General features: G+C 39.3%; 1 protein-coding gene across 6 annotated transcripts in view; it reads left to right on the forward strand.

The window, feature by feature from the left end:
- The window catches only part of npnta (nephronectin a), a 139,058-nt gene that overhangs the window by 82,369 nt on the left and 36,021 nt on the right, over nt 1-20,668 (forward strand). For all 6 annotated transcript variants that reach the window (XM_057842651.1, XM_057842652.1, XM_057842653.1 and 3 more), the window contains 4 exons: nt 1,527-1,646; nt 8,149-8,283; nt 11,622-11,744; nt 19,313-19,708. In XM_057842651.1, the coding sequence (XP_057698634.1) occupies nt 1,527-1,646; nt 8,149-8,283; nt 11,622-11,744; nt 19,313-19,708 (774 nt within the window). The remainder of the gene's footprint in view (nt 1-1,526; nt 1,647-8,148; nt 8,284-11,621; nt 11,745-19,312; nt 19,709-20,668) is intronic.

The raw sequence follows: 20,668 nt of genomic DNA on the forward strand, positions 1-20,668 counted from the left end.
TGATTTGTATAAAGATGGGAAAGGATACAAAACCATCTCCATAAGTCCGTCTAGATGTTCATCAATCGACAGTCAGAGAAGTTGACTACAAATGAAGAGAGTTTGGCACTGTTGCTTCTCTCCCAAGGAGTGTCCATCCACCAAAGATAATGCCAAGAGTTTAGCGCAGAATACTCAGAGAGGTAAAAAAGAACCTGAGTGTCTGCTAAAGACTTACAGAAATCACTAGCACAGTCCGATATCTCTGTGCACACAACAACTATATGTAAAAATATGGCCAAGAATGGTGTTCATGGGAGGACTCTAAAAATAACATTGTTGCTCATTTAATGTTCACAAAAAGGCACTAGGACACTCCACAGACGTTTTGGCAAAATATTTTGTGGACTGATGAAACCAAAGTTGAATTGTTTGGGAGTAACACACAACGTCGTGTGGAGGAAAAATGGAAGAGCTCACAAACATCAACACCTCATCCCCACCGTGAAGCATGGTGGAGGGAGCATCATGATTTGGGGCTGTTTTGCTGCCTCAGGGCCTGGATAACTTGCAATTATTAATGGAAGAATGAATTCAAAAGTTTATCAGGATGTTTTGCAGAAAAACTTGAGGCCATCTGTCAGACAGTTGAAGCTAAGAACAGAATGGTAACAAGACAATGATCTACAACACAGAAGTGAATCAACTTCAAAATGGATTCAGAAGAACAAAATAAACGTTCTGGAGTGGCCAAGTCAAAGTCCAGACTTCAACCCCATGGAGATGCTGTGGCATGACCTAAAGACTGTGATTCATTTCAGACATCCCAGGAATATGAATGAACTACAGTTGTTTTGTTGAGAAGTATGGGCCAAGATTATTCCAAATCGATGTTCAGACTAATCTGCAGCTGCAAGAAGCGTCTGGTTGAAGTTATTGCTGCCACAGTCCGGGCGGGGGAGGGGGGGGGCACAGTATATTAAATGTGATGGTTCACTCACTTATTTTTCCACCTTCTGCAATTGTTTGCATACTATCCTCATTAAAATATGAAAAACTTTAAATGTTTGGGTGGTTTTAGTTAAATCAGACAGATTTTTCATCTGTGTGATTTTGACAAAGATCAGATCACATTTGATGTGAGAAATTCCAAAAGATTCAGATACTTTTTCATACGACTGTATATCAATAAATAAGCCGCAGGATTCAAAATGAAGGGAAAAAGTAGCGGTTTATAGTCCGAAAATTATGATATATGGACACACAAACGACTGAAAACCGGAGGAGGTTTAATGAATGGTAGGTTTTTGGAAGGGTTGGTGTCGGTGTTTTCACTCGCACAATGGATGTATTTTGATAAATAATAGGTGAATTATGAAATTAGTATGTAAATTGCTTATAGACTGTAAATTTGGTTTGATCCCAGTTGTTGTCTTTCCTTTGAGCCCCATAATCAACCTTCTCCTTTGCGGGATAAAGTTGTGGGAGCCCTTTCTCCTGGGGCACCAGCCCGTGCTAATGTGTCTTGTTTTCTTTGTAACTATCAGACCTTCGCACTTGTGGCATGGCCAACTGCCAGTACGGCTGCGAGGTTCTTAAAGGAGAGGTCCGATGTCAGTGTCCGTCTCCGGGGCTGCAGCTGGCTTCGGATGGCAGAACCTGCGTGGGTAAGTGATGTCCTGGTCTTTATTTACCTTCTTTGGCTTGAAAGTTGAGCCTCTGGCTGCTCCTCCCTCTGTAAAACGACGCACGCAATACATCAGCAAAAGGAATGTGTTTTTCTCCTGTTATCCAAGACACAACTTTGTTTCATTACTTCTACAACGCATGCAATGCATATTAATAAAAGCGGTTTAGGAGAGCAAACCTGGCAGCAAAAATAAATCAGAGCTGGACGTCCTCCATAAATAGAAGCCAGCGTTTTTGGAACACAACTTGATCAAGCCCTTTCTTTTAGTAGGTTATCATTTCTGCCCTACGGCCACGTATAGTTTGTGGGCTGGGTAATTGCATGACGAGGAATGGACATCACTCTTTAAGACAGGAGGAGGAGTAGCAAAGCCTGCTGCAGGTGTTGGATGGGATGTCCCACTTCCGTTTCAAAGCTAAACTTTTACGGCAGAGTTTTATTATCAACTTATTTGGTTTGAGCTCGAACAGAGCTCAAGATGTAGGTCTTTGTTTTTAAGGGAAAATTCTAGCTATCATTGATTGTTCTCCCCAGAATTGTTTTTTGTCTTTTAGATTAAATACTTATTAGAGATGATCGATCGGGTCCGATCACGTCATTTTAAAGTATCTGAATCGGCAAAAAAATATCGGCCATGCCTTTTTGTAATATACAGTATATATACTGTATATTTTTTAATTACATCGTTTTCTAATTGTATTTAATGTTACAGACATAATATGTTACACTCATCCAGAGTCTTTAGTTTAGGCTACAAGTAGGGTTATCAAATTTATCCCAATAACGGCGGTAATTAATTTTTTAAAAAATGTATCACGTTAAAATATTTAATGCAATGAATGGATGCGCCGCACGACCCACTCACGCATTGTCGAGCTCAATCTGTAATGGCGCCGTTTAACCCATATAGAGCGATAAAAGGTAGCGTAAAATGAGTAGAGTGAATTTTGGCAGCCTTTGGAGCCTTTTTTTTAATTGGCTAAAGCCTTACAATCCTTCTTCCCACGATTAGAAATATCATGGGAAGCAATGTGGGGAAGCAAGGTAGCAATTGATCTTTTTCTTAACACCTTATGTTATTTCCCAACGCAGAGAAGATATATCAATTGTTAGCACTATGCACAGTCATGGTTCCACTTACCATCATGCATTTGGGCATGACTACAGTATTATTTACTGAAAGCTCAACAAATACACTAGATGGCAATATTTAGTCACAATATACAAAGACACAAGTCTTTCTATCCGTGGATCCCTCACACAGAAAGAATGTTAATAATGAAAATGCCATTTTGAGGATTTATTGTCATAATAAACAAATACAGTACTTATGTACTGTATGTTGAATGTATATATTAGTCCGAGTTTTATTCATTTTTTTCTTAATGCATTGCCAAAATGTATATGATCGGGAAAAATTATCGGGAATGATTGGAATTGAATCGGGAGCAAAAAAAAAAAAAAAAAAGCAATCGGATCGGGAAATATTGGGATCGGCAGATACTCAAATTAAAATGATCGGGATCGGCTCAGGGGCAAAAAAACACGATCGGAACAACCCTAATACGAATTATTCTTAGTCATATTTTAGTGGTTCAAAATGTAATGGTCTTCATCTTATTTTCTTCGACGAATACTCAAAATGTTTTCATCTGTAAAAATTCAAAGGTTTTAGTCCAAAAATAAAACAAAAAAGGTTTCCAACCATTTTTAATAAATATTGACAGATGAGCGTAGATTGTAGCGTCTACAGCAGGGGTCAGCAACCTTGGTCCTCGAGTGCCACAATCCAGCTTGTTTTCCATGCATGTCCAGCATGTCTTCCTCCCTTGACACACCTGAATCAAATGATCAGCTCATCAGCAAGCTCTGCAGGAGCCTGATAGCAATCAAGATTATTTGATTCAGGTGTGTTAAAGGAGGGAGACATGGAAAACAAGCTGGATAGTGGCACTCGAGGACCAGGGTTGCTGACCCCTGGTCTACAGGGACAACAACAACTTTTTCAGTGATTTTGCAAATGGAAGCACTGAGCAAGACTGCTGTAAACCGTAGCCAACGCCAACAAAACGAAAACACCACAACAACAGTTTAAGAGGACGCTCGTTACAAAAGTTACTACTAAAATTTATGCTAATGCTAACGTGAATGCTAGGCTAATGCTACGAATTACATTTAGTGTGTGATGATCAGTGTTGTCACAGATTACTTGAAAAAGTAATTTAACTACTGATTACGCCTCATAAAAGTAATCTAGTTACTTTATTGATTACTTTTATCAAAGTAACTAAGTTATTTTAAAAGTAATTTATCGGTTACTTTTACCAATTTTTCTCCCTTTGCTGCCTCGATATAAGAATGACAACAGAAAAACGTCATCAAATGTAATTGACTTCCCGATAATTGAATTTAAAGAGGGGAGAATTTTTCACATAAGACTTAATCTTCGAGTTAGCAAGGGTTTAATTAGTCGATGGAGTAGATTTCAGCCACCATTAACTCGCGCTAGCTTATCCATTTAGCAGCTCTGAAACTAACAAATAACTGACAAACTGCATGGACTTGGTTGAAACAACACGGCCACAAAACGTGATGGCAACTAAGCACTTTCGACTCAATCGGATTTACCGTAATTTTTGGACTATAAGCCGCTACTTTTTTCCGTCATTTGAGCTAATAGTAGATTTGCTGCTTATTTGTTGATTTATTTGGGTTAATAGGTAACACTTTATTTGACAGGTGAGACATAAGACTGCCATAAGACCGTCATAATTAAAACATGACACTATGATGGGCATTAATGAATGTATATGACAGATGTCATTAAGTGTCATCTGGCGAACTATGTCACTAACTCCATTTATGTCAGCTCAGATCTTTTACATCTATTCAAAAATGGGAAAACTCGCCGGAGGACACAGAATGACATCTGTCATTAGCATTCATTAATGCTCATGGCAGTGTCATGTCATAATTATGATGGTCTTTTGATAGTTTTATGGCGCCACTGTCAAATAAAGTGTTACCAAATACCAGACCGTGCAACTGGAACTGGAAAAGTAACTGAAGAAATAATTAGCAGAGAACATGAGTTTTGATTATTTACATCCACAGCGCTGCAATGTATGCTAGGAGGCAAGTTGGACGACAACAGTGTTGACAGCCGGTAGCAGCAAAGGTTAACTGTCTCCCCCAAGGGAGCAGTGATGGCCAAATGAAGCTTCTTGAATCAATGAAGCAATTGGTTCAAAGCTTCACGGTGGTTCATTTGGACTTATGACAGTCTTATGATGCGGTTGTCAAATAAAATGTTACCGGTTAATATCTTTTGGTGTAAATATCCCATAATACAATGAGGACAGCTGCGGCTTGTAGTCCAGTGCGGCTTATCTATAAAGAAATGTCGTTTTCGGGTCAAATTCGATGTGTTGCGGCTTATAGTCAGAAAATTACGGTACAACACATCCCAAAACATGCTAAAGAACACATCACCTCCCGGCATTAATGTGCAACATGAATATGATTTAAACTATGCTTGCCGACTTGGAGCGATGACGGCCCGCCGCAGATACGCAGATTACGCAGATATACAGATAGTTACAAATATAACCGCAGGCGCGCCTATACATACATATTGTATGAACAACTTAAATATTTCAATCAATCCACAAATGATTGTACTTACATGCGAATGCACGCACAGGCAACATTTAGACCAGGGGTGTCCAAACTTTTTGCAAAGGGGGCCAGATTTGGTGTGTTAAAAATGTGGGGGGCCGACCTTGGCTGACTACCTTTACGTCGAATAATAATTTAAGCAAATTTTAGCAAGCCATTCTTTGTGTCACATATGCTTCATTATTTTTTAAAATTAAAAATTTCAACAATCTCACAACTAGCCTTGTGGCGTTCTCTTTGGACTCTCGGGCTCTTGCGAAATACTGCTGCTGTGAAATTAAACTATCTTCAAGTTGCTTCAATTTTTCACTGCGTATCTTCCCTGTAATCTTGTCGTACATGTACTTGTCGTTAGAGATGTCCTGATCGATCGGGTCCGATCACGTCATTTTCAAAGTATCGGAATCGGCAAAAAAATATCGGCCATGCCTTTTTTTAACATATATACTGTATATATTTTAATTAAATCGTTTTCTAATTGTATTTAACGTTACAGACATAATATGTTACACTCATCCAGAGTCTTTAGTTTAGGCTTAAGGTAGGGTTATCAAAATTATCCCGATAACGGCGGCAATGATTTTTTTTTAAAAATGTGTCACGTTAAAATATTTAACGCAATTAATGCTGCACGACCCTCTCACTCATTGTCGTGCTCAATCTGTCATGGCGACGTTTTACCTATATAGAGAGATAAAAGGCAGCGCAAAATGAGTAGAGTGAATTTTGGCAGCCTTTGGAGCCTTTTTTAATTGGCTAAAGCATTGCAATCCCTCTCCCTATGATCAGAAATATCATCGGAAGCAATGTGGGGAAGCAAGGTAGCAATTGATCTTTGTCTTAACACCTTATGTTATTTCCCAACGCAGAGAAGATATATAAATTGGTAGCACTACGCACAGTCATGGTTCCATTCCCATCATGCATTTGGGATGGCCACAGTATCATTTAGTGAAAGCTCAACAAATATACTAGATGGCAATATTTAGTCACAATATACAAAGTCACAAGTCTTTCCATCCATGGATCCCTCTCACAGAAAGAATGTTAATAATGTAAATGCCATCTTGAGGATTTATTGTCATAATAAACAAATACAGTACTTATGCACTGTATGTTGAATATATGTATTCGTCCGAGTTTTATTCATTTTATTCTTAATGCATTGCCAAAATGTATATGATCGGGAATTGATGATGATGAGGATGATTGGAATTGAATCGGGAGCAAAAAAAAAAGCAATCGGATTGGGAAATATCTGGATCGGCAGATACTCAAACTAAAACGATCGTGATCGGATCGGGAGCAAAAAAACATGATCGGAACAACCCTACTTGTACTTGTTTGGAAATATCACCTCACATTGAACTCTTTAAAAACAGCGACTGTCTCTTTGCAAATGAGGCAGACACAGTTGTTGCGTATTCTAGTGAAGAAATAGTCCCAAGTTCCACCTATCCTTGAAGCGTCGGCCTTTCGCCGTCAACTTTTTTTGTTGATTGAAAATTGAGTAGAAAATTGGGAGTAAAGGGTCACACGGGGTAATGTTGCTTAAAGTGCTGCTGCCTTATAGTGGGTAAAGGAGGAGCAGCATTTAGTGTGTAAGCTACTTCATATGCATATGGCAGTACTGCTGACCAAATTATTAATTCTGTGTGCGGGCCAGATGTTATTGATTTTATGACAGAGGCTGGGGGCCGGATGAAATTTGACCATGGGCCGCATTTGGCCCCCGGGCCGGACTTTGGACATGTCTGATTTAGACGATGAGAAGCTTCAATTCTCAGTAAACGTGGGTCTCAGTTTTTGAAGGCCAAAAATATGCCTAATCACATCAAATAATAAAAGGTCATTCGCCACCAGGGGGATCCAAAACCACACAACATGCAAAAAACCTGGCATTTTTAACAGCCTGCTTGCAAAGATGACCAAGATGTACGATGCTACGTTAAATCGACGAGTAAAATATGAAACGTTTTCTTATGAGTAGGCGGTTAAACGATTAAACGACGAGCCGCGCACATCCTTGGTAGTGAATGAGTTAACTACCAGTTAGTGGTGACAGGGTGGGGAAGTAGGATGGCAAATGTGTGACACGACCCCAAACACTGCTACGATGCAGCCTAACTCACTACATGTACAGTATATCAGGAAAATGTCACACATTGTGAACACATGACGGAAACTTTGGTGCATTGTCGTCTCGTCAGACAATAACTAGCATTCGTCTTGTTTTTGTTATTTTAGTATCCCAAGACACGTTTTTAGCTTGTTATCATCTCGTCATCGTCATGAAAAGATTGTTCATCGACGAAATACTTTGGTTATCATCAGGTTTAACGAAAACAACAATGCTACTCCCATGACAAAATCATTATAGCCCCACTCAATAGATATATTTATTTTTCTAAGTACATGTAAGTACAAAAAAAAAAAATACAGGATTTGCAGTACTAAAAATCAGATGCTGTATTATGGATTGATTAAGGAGAGCTAAAGATCAAACTGAAAGATGTAGACGTGGCAGGAGAAAGTGACGGGGGGCCCCAAGGTGGTAACAGGAGCTGTGACTCCTGGCACTGAAAGTCACACCAGTAATATTCTAGGAACAACATGTGAGGTCCATTCCCAGACGAACGCAGACTACAGTCATTCTAATTTTGACTCTCCTTTGTCCCCGCATAATAACGTCCACATGCCGACAAAGATGAGACGTTCACTCCCTTGAAAAGAAAGCACAATGGATGTCTGCTATGAATGGGTAATAGATATCCTTTATCCTCTTATCACCGCTTTTGCAGACGTGGATGAATGTGCAAGCGGGATCGCTGTGTGCCCAAGGTTCCGGAAGTGCATCAACACCTTTGGCAGCTACATCTGCAAGTGCCACGATGGCTTTGACCTGCAGTACATCAATGGGAAATACCAGTGCATCGGTATGTGTCATTCACATCTTTGTTCTATAATAGCCATTTATACAGTGGTGTCCATTTCAGAGTGTGGGCCCATTTGCTGGGAGGAAAATATGGATTTTTTTGCTTGTCAGGAACACTGCAATAGGAAAAAATCAGGGATTCCCATAGCCATGAAATGCATGTAAAATGACATCTACCAACAGCAATTGTATCTAGCAAGATTTATGTACTCTTTTATGTTTGCTTATGTTGTAACACTACTTCTATTGTGGTCATTTTGCGTACATTTTGGGGCTTTTGGCGTTTGTGTTTTGTTCTTTTGTAAAACATTTGGAATTTGCTAATTGTTACTTATACACAACATTGTTACATTTAAAAAGCATAAGAAAATTGACACTCTTAAAGTGCCTGTGACAGCATAAAAAAATCTTAAATAGCAATACTATGTGTATTAGAATCATATTTTGAGACGATTTGACTATATACAAAAATTTGGCAAAGCGCAGAGGACAAGAAATTAGTCTTTTAATCTGCCGTTTAGCCCCTGCTTATTTTTATATCCTTCTAGCGTCCCCAGCTGGAGGATGGTGTCAGCAGGGTCACGATTTCATTTGATTTCGAATTCAGCCCATTTAGGCAGAATTATTCAGAACGAAAAAAATGCGACGAAGAGAGCCGCAAAATGTCATTGTATCAATCTGCTGCACACAAATTAGTTTAGTTTTCTCTCTACTCCAATATTTTTACAGGATATTCTTTGTATCTAAGTATTTTTCCACAATTGCTGAATAAATGGTATGGTCATGACAAATAACAGTCTTGTGTTAAATATAATATGAAATATTAAAAATGCATTTATTCAGTACGACATGGCAAAATAACTCCTTAATGGTCAATACTGTAAACTTCTTGCACCTCCGAAACGATATTTTATGCCACCGGAGTTAGTCCAGGTTTTGTCATTTCCCTGTCCCGGCTTCGGAGAGCGTAAACAAACCAGGAGGCGTGACAGCTCGCCGACATGCTAACCCATATCCAAGTCTTATTCTCGCCTTTTGAAGCGAAAAATCACACAAAACTACCCCCGATCATGTCAGATGGCGGCGGGGTTGTCGATTGTCTGAGGAAGAAAGCCTGCAAACAGTTTGCTGAAGACATGTGAACAGAGCACATGAATTACTGGAACCATGTCCTATGGTCTGATGAGACGGGCGGGATTTCTTGAGTACCATCTTCAGAAGAGGCTTCCTCCTGGGGTGACAACCATGCACACCTATTTGATGTAGAGTGTGGCGTATGGTCTGAGTACTAACAGGCTGACCCCCCACCTCTTCAATCTCTGCAGCAATGCAGACAGCACTCCTGTAACGAGTTACATGACATTTTGGAGGGAAAATGACAAGCAGTACTCAATTTGGACAATTAGGGATGTGTGTAGTTTCTAAGGGGTGTACACACCTTTGTTGCTAGGAGTTTAGATATTAATGGCTATATTTTGAGGGGAAAATAAATTAACTCTATTATATAAGCTCCACACAGACTACTTTTCTTTGTGTCAAAGTGTCATTTTGTCAGTGTTGTCCCATGAAAAGATATACTTGAATATCTGCAGAAATGCGAGGGGTGTACTCATTTTTGTGATACACTGTATATTTGTACGGTCAGCGACACAGAGACAGCGAGAACCAAAAAGTGGTATTTGCCATGTTGCATTTTTTAATCCATGTGGCAAAACGTATTTTGCCATGTGGCTTTTTTTTTTTTTTTTTTTTTTTTTGCCATGTGACAAATTGCCACATAGCAAAATCCAATTTGCCACATGACAAGAAATGCCACATGGCAAAATCTATTTTGCCACATGGCAAAAAAAAATGCCACATAGCAAAGTCCATTTTGCCACAGGGCAAAAAATTACCACATGGCAAAGTCCATTTTGCCACATTGCAAAAAAATGCCACATGGGAAAATCCATTTTGCCATATGGCAAAAAAAATGCCACATGGAAAAATCCATTTTGCCACATGGCAAAAAATTACCACATGGCAAAGTCCATTTTGCCACATGTCAAAAAAATGTCACATGGCAAAATCCATTTTGCCACATGGCAGAAAAAATGCCACATGGTAAAATCCATTTTACCACATGGCAGAAAAAATGCTACATGGAAAAATCAATTTTGGCACATGGCAAAAAAAATGCCACATGGAAAAATCCATTTTGCCACATGGCAAAAAAATGCCACGTGGCAAAATCAATTTTGCCACGTGGCAAAGAAATTATGCCACATGGCAATATCCATTTTGCACCATTGCAATTTTTTTTTGCCACATGGCAAAAAAAATGGCACATGATAAAATCCATTTTACCACATGGCAAAGAAATTATGCCACATGGCAATATCCATTTTGCACCATTGCAAAATTTTTTTGCCACATGGCAAAATCCATTTTGCCACATGGCAAAAAAGTGCCACATGGAAAAATCCATTTTGCCACGTGGCAAAATCAATTTTGCCACGTGGCAAAGAAATTATGCCACATGGCAATATCCATTTTGCACCATTGCAATTTTTTTTTGCCACATGGCAAAAAAAATGGCACATGATAAAATCCATTTTACCACATGGCAAAGAAATTATGCCACATGGCAATATCCATTTTGCACCATTGCAAAATTTTTTTGCCACATGGCAAAATCCATTTTGCCACATGGCAAAAAAGTGCCACATGGAAAAATCCATTTTGCCACATGGCAAAAAAAAATGCCACACGGCAAAATTCATTTTGCCACATGGCAAAAATATGCCACATGGCAAAATCCATTTTGCCACATGGCAAAGAAATTATGCCACATGGCAAAATCCATTTTGCCACATGGCAAAGAAATTATGCCACATGGCAAAATCCATTTTGCCACATGGCAAAGAAATTATGCCACATGGCAAAATCCATTTTGCATCATGGCAAAAAAATTTTGCCACATGGCAAAATCCATTTTGCCACATTGCAAAAAAATATTAAATTGCAAAATTCATTTTGCCACATGACAAATACCACTTTTGGTTCTCGGTCCTTCTGCGGCGACATGGGATATGTTGAGTTTGGCGATTTGAAATGGATGTTCCAATTTCAAGTGAGCTTGTTGATCATTGGCTGTAATTGACAGTGATAGACAAAGCCGAGATGGCCTAAAAATGAACTGTTTTTAAAAGGCTTCAGTCCCACAGGGCAAACCTTTGTGATCCTACATTGACACCACCTTAGCGAGTGACAATTGGCCAGTTAACAACCCTCTGCAGTCAAGTCACGATTTCTCATTAAATGCCGCCCTGTTTTTCCTATCCCTTGGTTTCCTTTCAGACGTTGACGAGTGTTCTTTGGAGATCGGTCGCTGCGGCGTCTACGCCACCTGCTTCAACACGCCGGGCTCGTACAAGTGCAAGTGTAAAGACGGCTACAGGGGGATGGGCCGCGACTGCAAACGTAAGACGACACACCAAACCGAGCTGTGGATGGAAGGGCCTCAAAAGCCCCCAAAAGCTGCCAGATTTCATTTCTTTGTAAGGATTGTCAGTCACTGCCGAACCTCCCCCCATTTTTTTTTTTTTTTGCATCCTTATCGCATTTACCCAGAATGTTGCTCTTCCATTCTGTCTGTTTTAATCAGGCCAAAGAGTCATTGAGCTAGCAAAATGTATTTATTTTTCAGGGGAGTCTCCCCCGGCTCTTGCAGAGTCCATTAGTTCCTGGAGAATTATAATCATTGAGTCCTTCGGCAGACATTAATGGCTTGGCAGTCCAGTGAACAGGAAGGACACGCCGCTTCCTCTCCCCTTTATCAAGGGCGTCAGGGTGGGTGTTGGAAGTGGGAGGGTACCCGTAGCATTATCCCTGTGTGGGCATCACATATCAAAGTTCCTGTGAAAGATGAGTAGGCGACAACTGAGTTACTGAGCTTTTGTCCACTCGCGAACCTCACACAGACCCCATCTCAACTCCTGACGTGAGGAATGCAAAGAGGAACAAAAGGGGACGAGGTCCATGACATCATCAAAACGGGTCTTGGGTGCCATGTGGTTTACGTATCAGACGTGGGGGAGAACTCATCACTCTGTTCATGTGCTTGAAGCCGGACATTGTTTTTCCTCCCACAGTTATTAGGGAGTTGTTAATATGCTCATGGCAGCGTTTTTGCTGTGCAGAATTTGTGCGAGAAGATCAGGAAGTCAGACAGTCAAACAGGAAATGACTCCAAAAATATGACTGCAGTGGTCAAACACAATGAATTCTAGTGACATGATTTGTATGAGATAGGTTCCCATAGATCAATGCTTTTCAATTATTTTCTGTTATGCACCCCCCCCCCAAAAAAAAAAAGATGTAAACATTATTTGCGCGCCGCCATCTCTCTGCCGCCAATGTAAATAGCTTCAATTGTCTGTAAAATTATTATTATTATAAGCACACCTCTGCATAACATTGTGTACTTTTTAAGGGGATCCACAGATAGAAGACTTGTAGTTATTTTTATACAATTTGTAAAATTAGTTTAACTGGTAAGTCGCCATTGTTGTTGACGTCGCAGGGCGGTGACGTCAAATGGGTATGCTGCCTGGCTTCCAGAATATGACTCCAGCGACATAAACATGTCATCTGTTCAACCCTTTTAATTTGAACCTGAGAGGAACATTCATGAGCATGATGAGCATGACAGCACTGTCGAAATTTCACAAAACGAGCAGCAAAAGCAAACTGAACAGCAAAGACGGAATGAGACAAGTGTAGGAAAAAAAAGGTGTTCTGCCAAAATGTGCTACGCCGGTCACACAAAATACTGACACACAAAATACTAGGGCTGCAGCTATCGAATATTTTAGTAATCAAGTAATTGACTGAAAATCCTATCGATTAATCGAGTAATCGGATAAAACATATTTTTTAGGTAAAGAGCAATTATAAATATACATGAGAAAACAAGACATTTCATCTAATATTGAACCATTTTCAATCAATCAATGTCTTTATTTTCGATGTACATTGTTGAAAACAGCCAACAATTGCCTCTCAGATGTGACTAGAATTTAAAAAAAAGACCAATTCACTGCTTTCACTCCAAAAACGTTTGGATCTTATACATATATATGTATATATGTGTATATATATATATATATATATATATATATATATATATATATATATATCAATCAATCAATCAACTTTATTTGTATAGCACATTTAAAAATCCGCCAAGGAGACCAAAGTGCTTTACATAGCAAAACACAGCAAAATAAGTCAACTTTGAAAGATAAAACAAACACATAAAATAAAATAAATAAAAGACGAGGTCATAAACTGTCATTGCACATTAAAAGCTGACGAAAAATAAAATGTTTTAAGACGTGATTTAAAATCCGTAAGTGAGGGGGCCTGTCTAATAGTAAGTGGTAATTGGTTCCACAGCCTGGGCGCCATCACCGCAAATGCACGGTCACCCCTAAGCTTCAGCCTTGATCTTGGGACTACTAGAAGCAGGTGGTCAGCTGATCTGAGGGTTCTGGTTGGACTGTAAGGCTGAAGCAGTTCTGACAAATATGGCGGCGCAAGATTATTCAAACATTTAAAAACAAATAATAATATCTTAAAATGTGTTCGGTAATGTACCGGGAGCCAGTGAAGAGATGCTAAAATTGGGGTGATATGTTCACGCCTGCGGGTTCTAGTTAGGAGTCGAGCAGCAGAGTTTTGTACAAGTTGCAGACGGGCCAGTGCCGCCTGACCGACACCTGCATACAAAGAATTACCGTAATCCAGCCGAGTTGTGACAAAAGCATGAATCAATTTTTCCATATCAGAGCGTGAAACAATAGATTTCACCTTAGCAATCTGGCGAAGCTGATAAAAACAGTCCCGAACAACACAAGAAATCTGCTTCTCAAATTTAAAATCAGCATCAAATTGGACCCCTAGATTTTTGACATAATTCTTAAGAAACTGAGACAATGAACCGAGGTCAACATCCAGGGAGGCCTGGCTGCTCGGTTTGAACACCATGACTTCAGACTTACTGTCATTCAAACTTAAAAAATTACATGAGAGCCACGACTTTATATCGTTGAGGCATTCAATAAGTTGACAAAAAGTGCCATTCTGCGCCAATGGAAAATAGATCTGACAGTCATCAGCATACAAATGAAATGAAACACCATGTTTTCTAAAAACAGAACCAAGAGGCAATAAATAAAGTGAAAATAAAAGAGGGCCGAGAACAGATCCCTGGGGAACCCCATGTGGAAGCGATGCCTTTTTGGACATGAAATTGCCCATTTTCACACAAAAACTCCGTTCATTTAGGTAAGACTTAAACCATTCAAGAGCGACACCTTGAATACCCACACTGTGTTCAAGACGAGAAATTAAAATCTGATGGTCTACGGTATCAAATGCTGCAGATAAATCTAAAAGAACTAAAACAACAAACTTGCCAGAGTCTGTTGCCAGAAGTATATCATTTGATACTCTTAAAAGTGCCGACTCAGTGCTGTGGAGGGATTTAAAACCAGACTGAAATGGTTCCGAAATCTGGTTTTCTTCAAGGAATGGTAGCAGCTGACTATAGATAACCTTTTCTAGTATTTTAGAGATGTATGGAAGATGAGAAATGGGCCTAAAATTTGAACAGAGGGTGGAGTCTAGGCCTCTCTTCTTCAATAAAGGTTCTACTACTGCATGCTTAAAGTCACATGGCAATGTGCCAGTAAGGAGACTACAGTTAATAATTTTTAAGACGTGTGGAGCAATGATGTCAAAAACCTCTTTAAATAAGCGAGGGGGAATTACATCGGAGGGGGAACCGGAGGGCTTTATATTACTAACAATGTTTTCGACAAAAGAAGAAGAAACTTGCTCAAACTGGGCGAAAACAGATGAACAGCGCATGGGAACGGAGGGATCATTGCAAAATGGTGAAATAGAGGCTCTAGTTGTAGCAACTCTGTCAATAAAGAATTGAAGAAAGCGGTCACATTTTTCATTTGATGCATCAGGATCTAGGGAAATTGGAGCATCGAGGACAGAATTTATAGTTTTGAAGAGAGCATGGGGATTATTACTACTAGCAATAATTTCCGATAGGTACTTGTGCTTCTCAGCTTTCACAGTCTTCTGATATTTCACCAAGCAGTCTTTTAGGATCTCCCAGGAAACGTGCAGCTTGTCCTTTTTCCAAGAGCGCTCCGCTCTCCTGCACTCTCGTCTGGCGGCGCGAGTGACGTCATTAAGCCAGGGCTCCGGTGCTGGTTTGACGCGCCGATTTTTTATATATATATATATATATATATATGTGTGTGTGTGTGTGTGTGTGTGTGTGTATATATATATATATACACTGTATTTTCAATAAAAAAAGTCACTTCAATCAAAAAAAAAAAGTGTTTGAATGCAAAAATAAATTTGAAACTAAGAAAAATGCATTTGAAAACTTTTTCTTTCATTAATTTTTTTTTGTTTTGATTGAAGTCTTTTTTTTTGTTGTTTTTTTTTTGTTTTTTTGATTGAAACAACTTTTTTGATGGAAGTAAATTTAGTTTAGCATTTGGGCCACATTTTGGCTAGGACATTCTTACATTTTTGAATGCGAAAAAATATTTAAGGCTCAGAAATTTGCTTTTGAACACTTAATTTTTCACTTAAACTGTTTTCTTTGATTGAAGCAATCCTTTTTTTTGTTTGGGCCATATTATGGGTCGGACATTTGTGTCTAAATCATTCAATCCCAGAAAAAGTTGCTTCAATAAAAAAAAAAACAATTTTCGATCAAAGAAAAAATCATTTGCAAAAATAAAATTACCCTTCTCTAAAAAATATATATTTTTTTAAAAAATATTTTTTAAAATTTGAAATATGTATATTTTTTTTATTGAAGTGTCACTTTTTTGGAGAGCAAAAAATTTGGAACTCTTTTAAGAAGAAAAAGTTTTGATTGAATCTTTTTTACACAACGATCCAATTTCGTCGCTACTTCCGACATGTTTGAGTGACAGGTGAGTACGCCATTGGCCAGTGTTGTCACAGATACTTGAAAAAGTAATTTAATTACTGATTACTGATTACTCCTCAAAAAAGTAATCTAGTTACTTTACTGATTACTTTATTATCAACGTAACTAAGTTACTTTAAAAGTAATTTGTCAGTTACTTTTCCCAATTTTTCTCCCTTTGTTGCCTCAACAGAAAAATTTCATCGCATGTAATTGAATTTTTCAGATAAGGCTATATCTTCGAGTTAGCAGGGGTTTAGTTAGTCGGTGGAGTTGATTTCAACCACCATTGAGTTTCGCTAGCTGAGCCACTCCGGAGCCCTGAAACTAACAAATAACTGACAAACTGCACGGAATTTGTTCAAAACAACTCCAACGACTAATTAAACCCCCGCTAACGCGAAGATTAAGCCTAATGTCAAAAATGTTGAACTTCCCCTTGAAAATAAAGACCTAGCCGTTAAAATGCTGTCTATAAAAGTTGTAAAGCAATAAAACAAACTACAAAAACAAATGAAATGAACAAGAATCCTACGAAGTATTTCATAATGCATGCAGTATAGGCCAAAAGTTTGGAGACACCTCAAGGGTGGATACTTTAAAGAATGTAGAATATAAAACCTGTTTTCAAGTACATAATTCCTCATGTTCATTCATAGTTTTGATATTTTCAGTGAGAATTTACAATAGTAGTGAAAATATATAAAAAGCACAAATGATGAGACGTGGCCCCCCCACACACACACACACCAAGTCACACTCCGCCTATGGTTACAAACTATAACTATAAAATGTACGTAAAGGCTGGTTACAAACTGTAAAAGTGCTGGCTCTCTCACTACCTGATGCCTTTGTTTCGATTTTTGGCGCCTTGTGCTGTAATTCCAAGTGGTTCCTTGAATTAGATGTAGAGTTATTAGCGGTGGACTGCCCTTTTGAGCCAGCGCAAAGTTTGCGACGCACGGAGATATTTTTGGTCATCTTTATTGGAGAGAAATGTCAAGTCATGGCTGTATGTCCAATAAGCAAATGCAGCCGTTTGTGGTTCTTCTCCTACGTCTTCCACTGTTAGCATCCTGAGAGGTAGCCAGTTGTTTGTTGGCCGCCAACAGCGCTCATAGCATGGTAATACACGTGACCCGTTTTTTTTCCCCCGATGAGAAAACGTGACATCCGATGTCACTGCCAAACTCAAGAGCAATATTTTCTATTCAGATTCTCTTTCTACATGACTACAGTATTCTTTATTCTACATACATCATGAGGAAAAAAACAAAATAGTAACGCACAGACACTAAGGAAACAAACTCTAATCAGATTACTGGCTTCGAAAAATGAACGCGTTAGATTACTCGTTACTGAACGAAAGTAATCAGATTATAATAACGCGTTACTGACAACACTGCCAATGGCATAAAATCATGATGAAGCAAGAATAATGGCCATCAAGGCTCCAGCCAGCCATCGGACTCCGAAAATAGCGCACCTAAGGTGGATGACTTCGATCCGAGGCAGTGCTTCTATGACCCGAGAGTACATCTGAGATGCAATTGTTGGCTGTTTTCAACAATGTACATCGAAAATAAAGACATTGTTATAAAGACATTGATTGACTGAAATCGGTTCAATGTTACCGTAATTTCCCGAATATAAGGCGCATCCATGTATAATGCACACCCCAAATTTACTTGTAAAATCTTGGGAAAATTATTGTACCCGTTTATAACGCGCACCCTAATTTTAGCACCAATAAATAGAAGAATACAAGAAAACAGAGCTCGTGTACAGACACAGAAATGTCATTTTATTGAATGGTGAAACACAGCACAAGCATAGCATATTGGTAGTTCAAAACATTACCATAAACTGACAATATTTACGGTAATAATATGATTTGACAACTTCTCCAACATACCAGAATCTAGGAGAAAACAAAACAGATGTGACTTTTCTTTTAAAGGCTGCTGTATAACTTGCTCATTTCATCATGATGAATAAATGTTTCTTCCATGGATTGATACGGTAAAATGAAAGTGAGAACGTAAGTCGGAAATCCGAGAGCGCTCATCACTGTCGACACAACAGTAACAATAGGAACTATTGTTATTTGGGTTTGAGTTTCTGGACAGATATAGTTGACGGACACACACAGGAAGTCTGTTGTTACGTTTGTTATGGTCCAAGTTGCGGAGCTGCAATAAATGTTGACTCAAATGAGTTCAAGAAACTAAATTCTGTGCTTTATGAAGAGTGAAAAAAGCAGAATTTAACACAGACGAAATCATTCGGCCGATCAGAGTGAAGTATTACCAAAACCAAATGGTGACGTCACGTACCGTAATGGTCGGCAACGGATCGCCGCATACGTTTCTTTAACACAACGTGGCCGTGTCAGTTAAAAAAAAAAAATCGATTTATATATATATATATATATATATATATATATATATATTATATATGTCTCCATCCATGTACCCGTTTATAATGCGCACCATGATTTTATAAGTTGATTTTAGGGGAAAAAAGTGTGCTTTATATTCGGGAAATTATGGTAGATGAAATGTCTTGTTTTGTCATGTATATTTATAATTGCTCTTCACCTAAAAAAAAATGTTTTATCCGATTACTCGATTAATCAATAGAATTTTCAGTCGATTACTCGATACTAAAATATTCGATAGCTGCAGCCCTAATGTTTATTGAATCAATTTTCTAGTATAGCATGTCTGCCCCGTAGTGTAAAAGTTCTGGGTTGGTCATACAAGTACATCTTAGAAAACTCCATTAAAGTTCAAATTGCTCACCTGGTACTCTGAACTGCATAAGTGCTCCAAAACTGCCCGTGGCTGAGTCGTGTCGCTGCCGTTAAAGAGAGGCATTTGAGGGACATCCCGGGTTTGAGGGAGCAACTTCATGCATATTAAAAGTGTCATTATGACACCTAAAGGCCAATTGTCTGCCTCGTTACATCTTGATTACTTGTTAGTGCTTCATCTGCACATTCTTGTCATTCCAGCCATTCCCAAGGTGGCCATAGAGCCGCCGAGGCCAGGCAAACTGCCACCCAGCTACCACAACCACCTGCCCGGAATCGACCAGAGGAGGACCACTACTACGCAACGCCCTGCACTGACTCATAGGTGGGTGTTCACCATCCCCCCCAAAACCACGACGACCGCCGCGCCAACGACGACGACGGCTGCTCCGAAAAGAAAGACGACAACATCACCGCGCAAGCCGGCGACCCAGAAGCCCTTCGTCCCCACCAGGAGGCCGCCGGCACCCACTCGCAAGCCTTACGTCCCGCCAGAGCCGGAGACCCCGGCAGCGACTCCGTCGCCCCCTCCACAGTTAACCACTGTAGACAACAGCATCCACAAGGACGTGACCAAGCAACGAGGAGACGTGCACAGTGAGTTTTGTTTTGGGTTTTTCTTTTTTTGTAGCTCTATGTGGCATTTTAGGGCATTATCAAATAATGTCAGAGCATTTATGACTGTTAAGATGCAGCACAGGCCTTTAAAAGCTACTTTGCTAATAAGCTGTATTTCTGACTTAGAACACACTTTCATTTACGTACGTTAATGTCAGAATTGAGTTGCGAAGCACAGAATTTTTTTTTTCAGCATTTAGGCAAATACTTGCAAAAGCCATTATTCATTTAGAACACTGAAGGAAAAAGAATTTTTACCTTGAATCATGATGTCCTCACTCAGAACAATAGAAATAGAATTTCACGGAAAACATTTTATATCAGTTTGATAAGGGAGGTAACATACAGTGGGGCAAATAAGTATTCAGTCAACCACTAATTGTGCAAGTTCTCCAACTTGAAAATATTAGAGGCCTGTAATTGTCAACATGGGTAAACCTCAACCATGAGAGACAGAATGTGGGAAAAAAAAAAACAGAAAATCAACGTTATTTGATTTTTAAAGAATTTATTTGCAAATCATGGTGGAAAATAAGTATTTGGTCTATACCAAAGGTTCATCTCAATACTTTGTTATGTACCCTTTGTTGGCAATAACGGAGGCCAAATGTTTTCTGTAACTCTTGACAAGCTTTTCACACACTGTTGCTGGTATTTTGGCTCATTCCTCCATGCAGATCTCCTCTAGAGCAGTGATGTTTTGGGGCTGTCGTTGGGCAACACGGACTTTCAACTCCCTCCTCACCCAGTGGCCTCAAAATGATAACAAGAACGGGGAGTAAAAATCCCAGAACCACACGTGGGGACCTATTGAATGACCTACAGAGAGCTGGGCCACATTAACAAAGGCTAATATCAGTAACACAATGCGCCGCCAGGGACTCAAATCCTGCACTGCCAGACGTGTCCCCCTGCTGAAGAAAGTACACGTCCAGGCCC

Source organism: Corythoichthys intestinalis, chromosome 8 (genome assembly GCF_030265065.1).
Source record: "Corythoichthys intestinalis isolate RoL2023-P3 chromosome 8, ASM3026506v1, whole genome shotgun sequence".
Taxonomy (NCBI): domain Eukaryota; kingdom Metazoa; phylum Chordata; class Actinopteri; order Syngnathiformes; family Syngnathidae; genus Corythoichthys; species Corythoichthys intestinalis.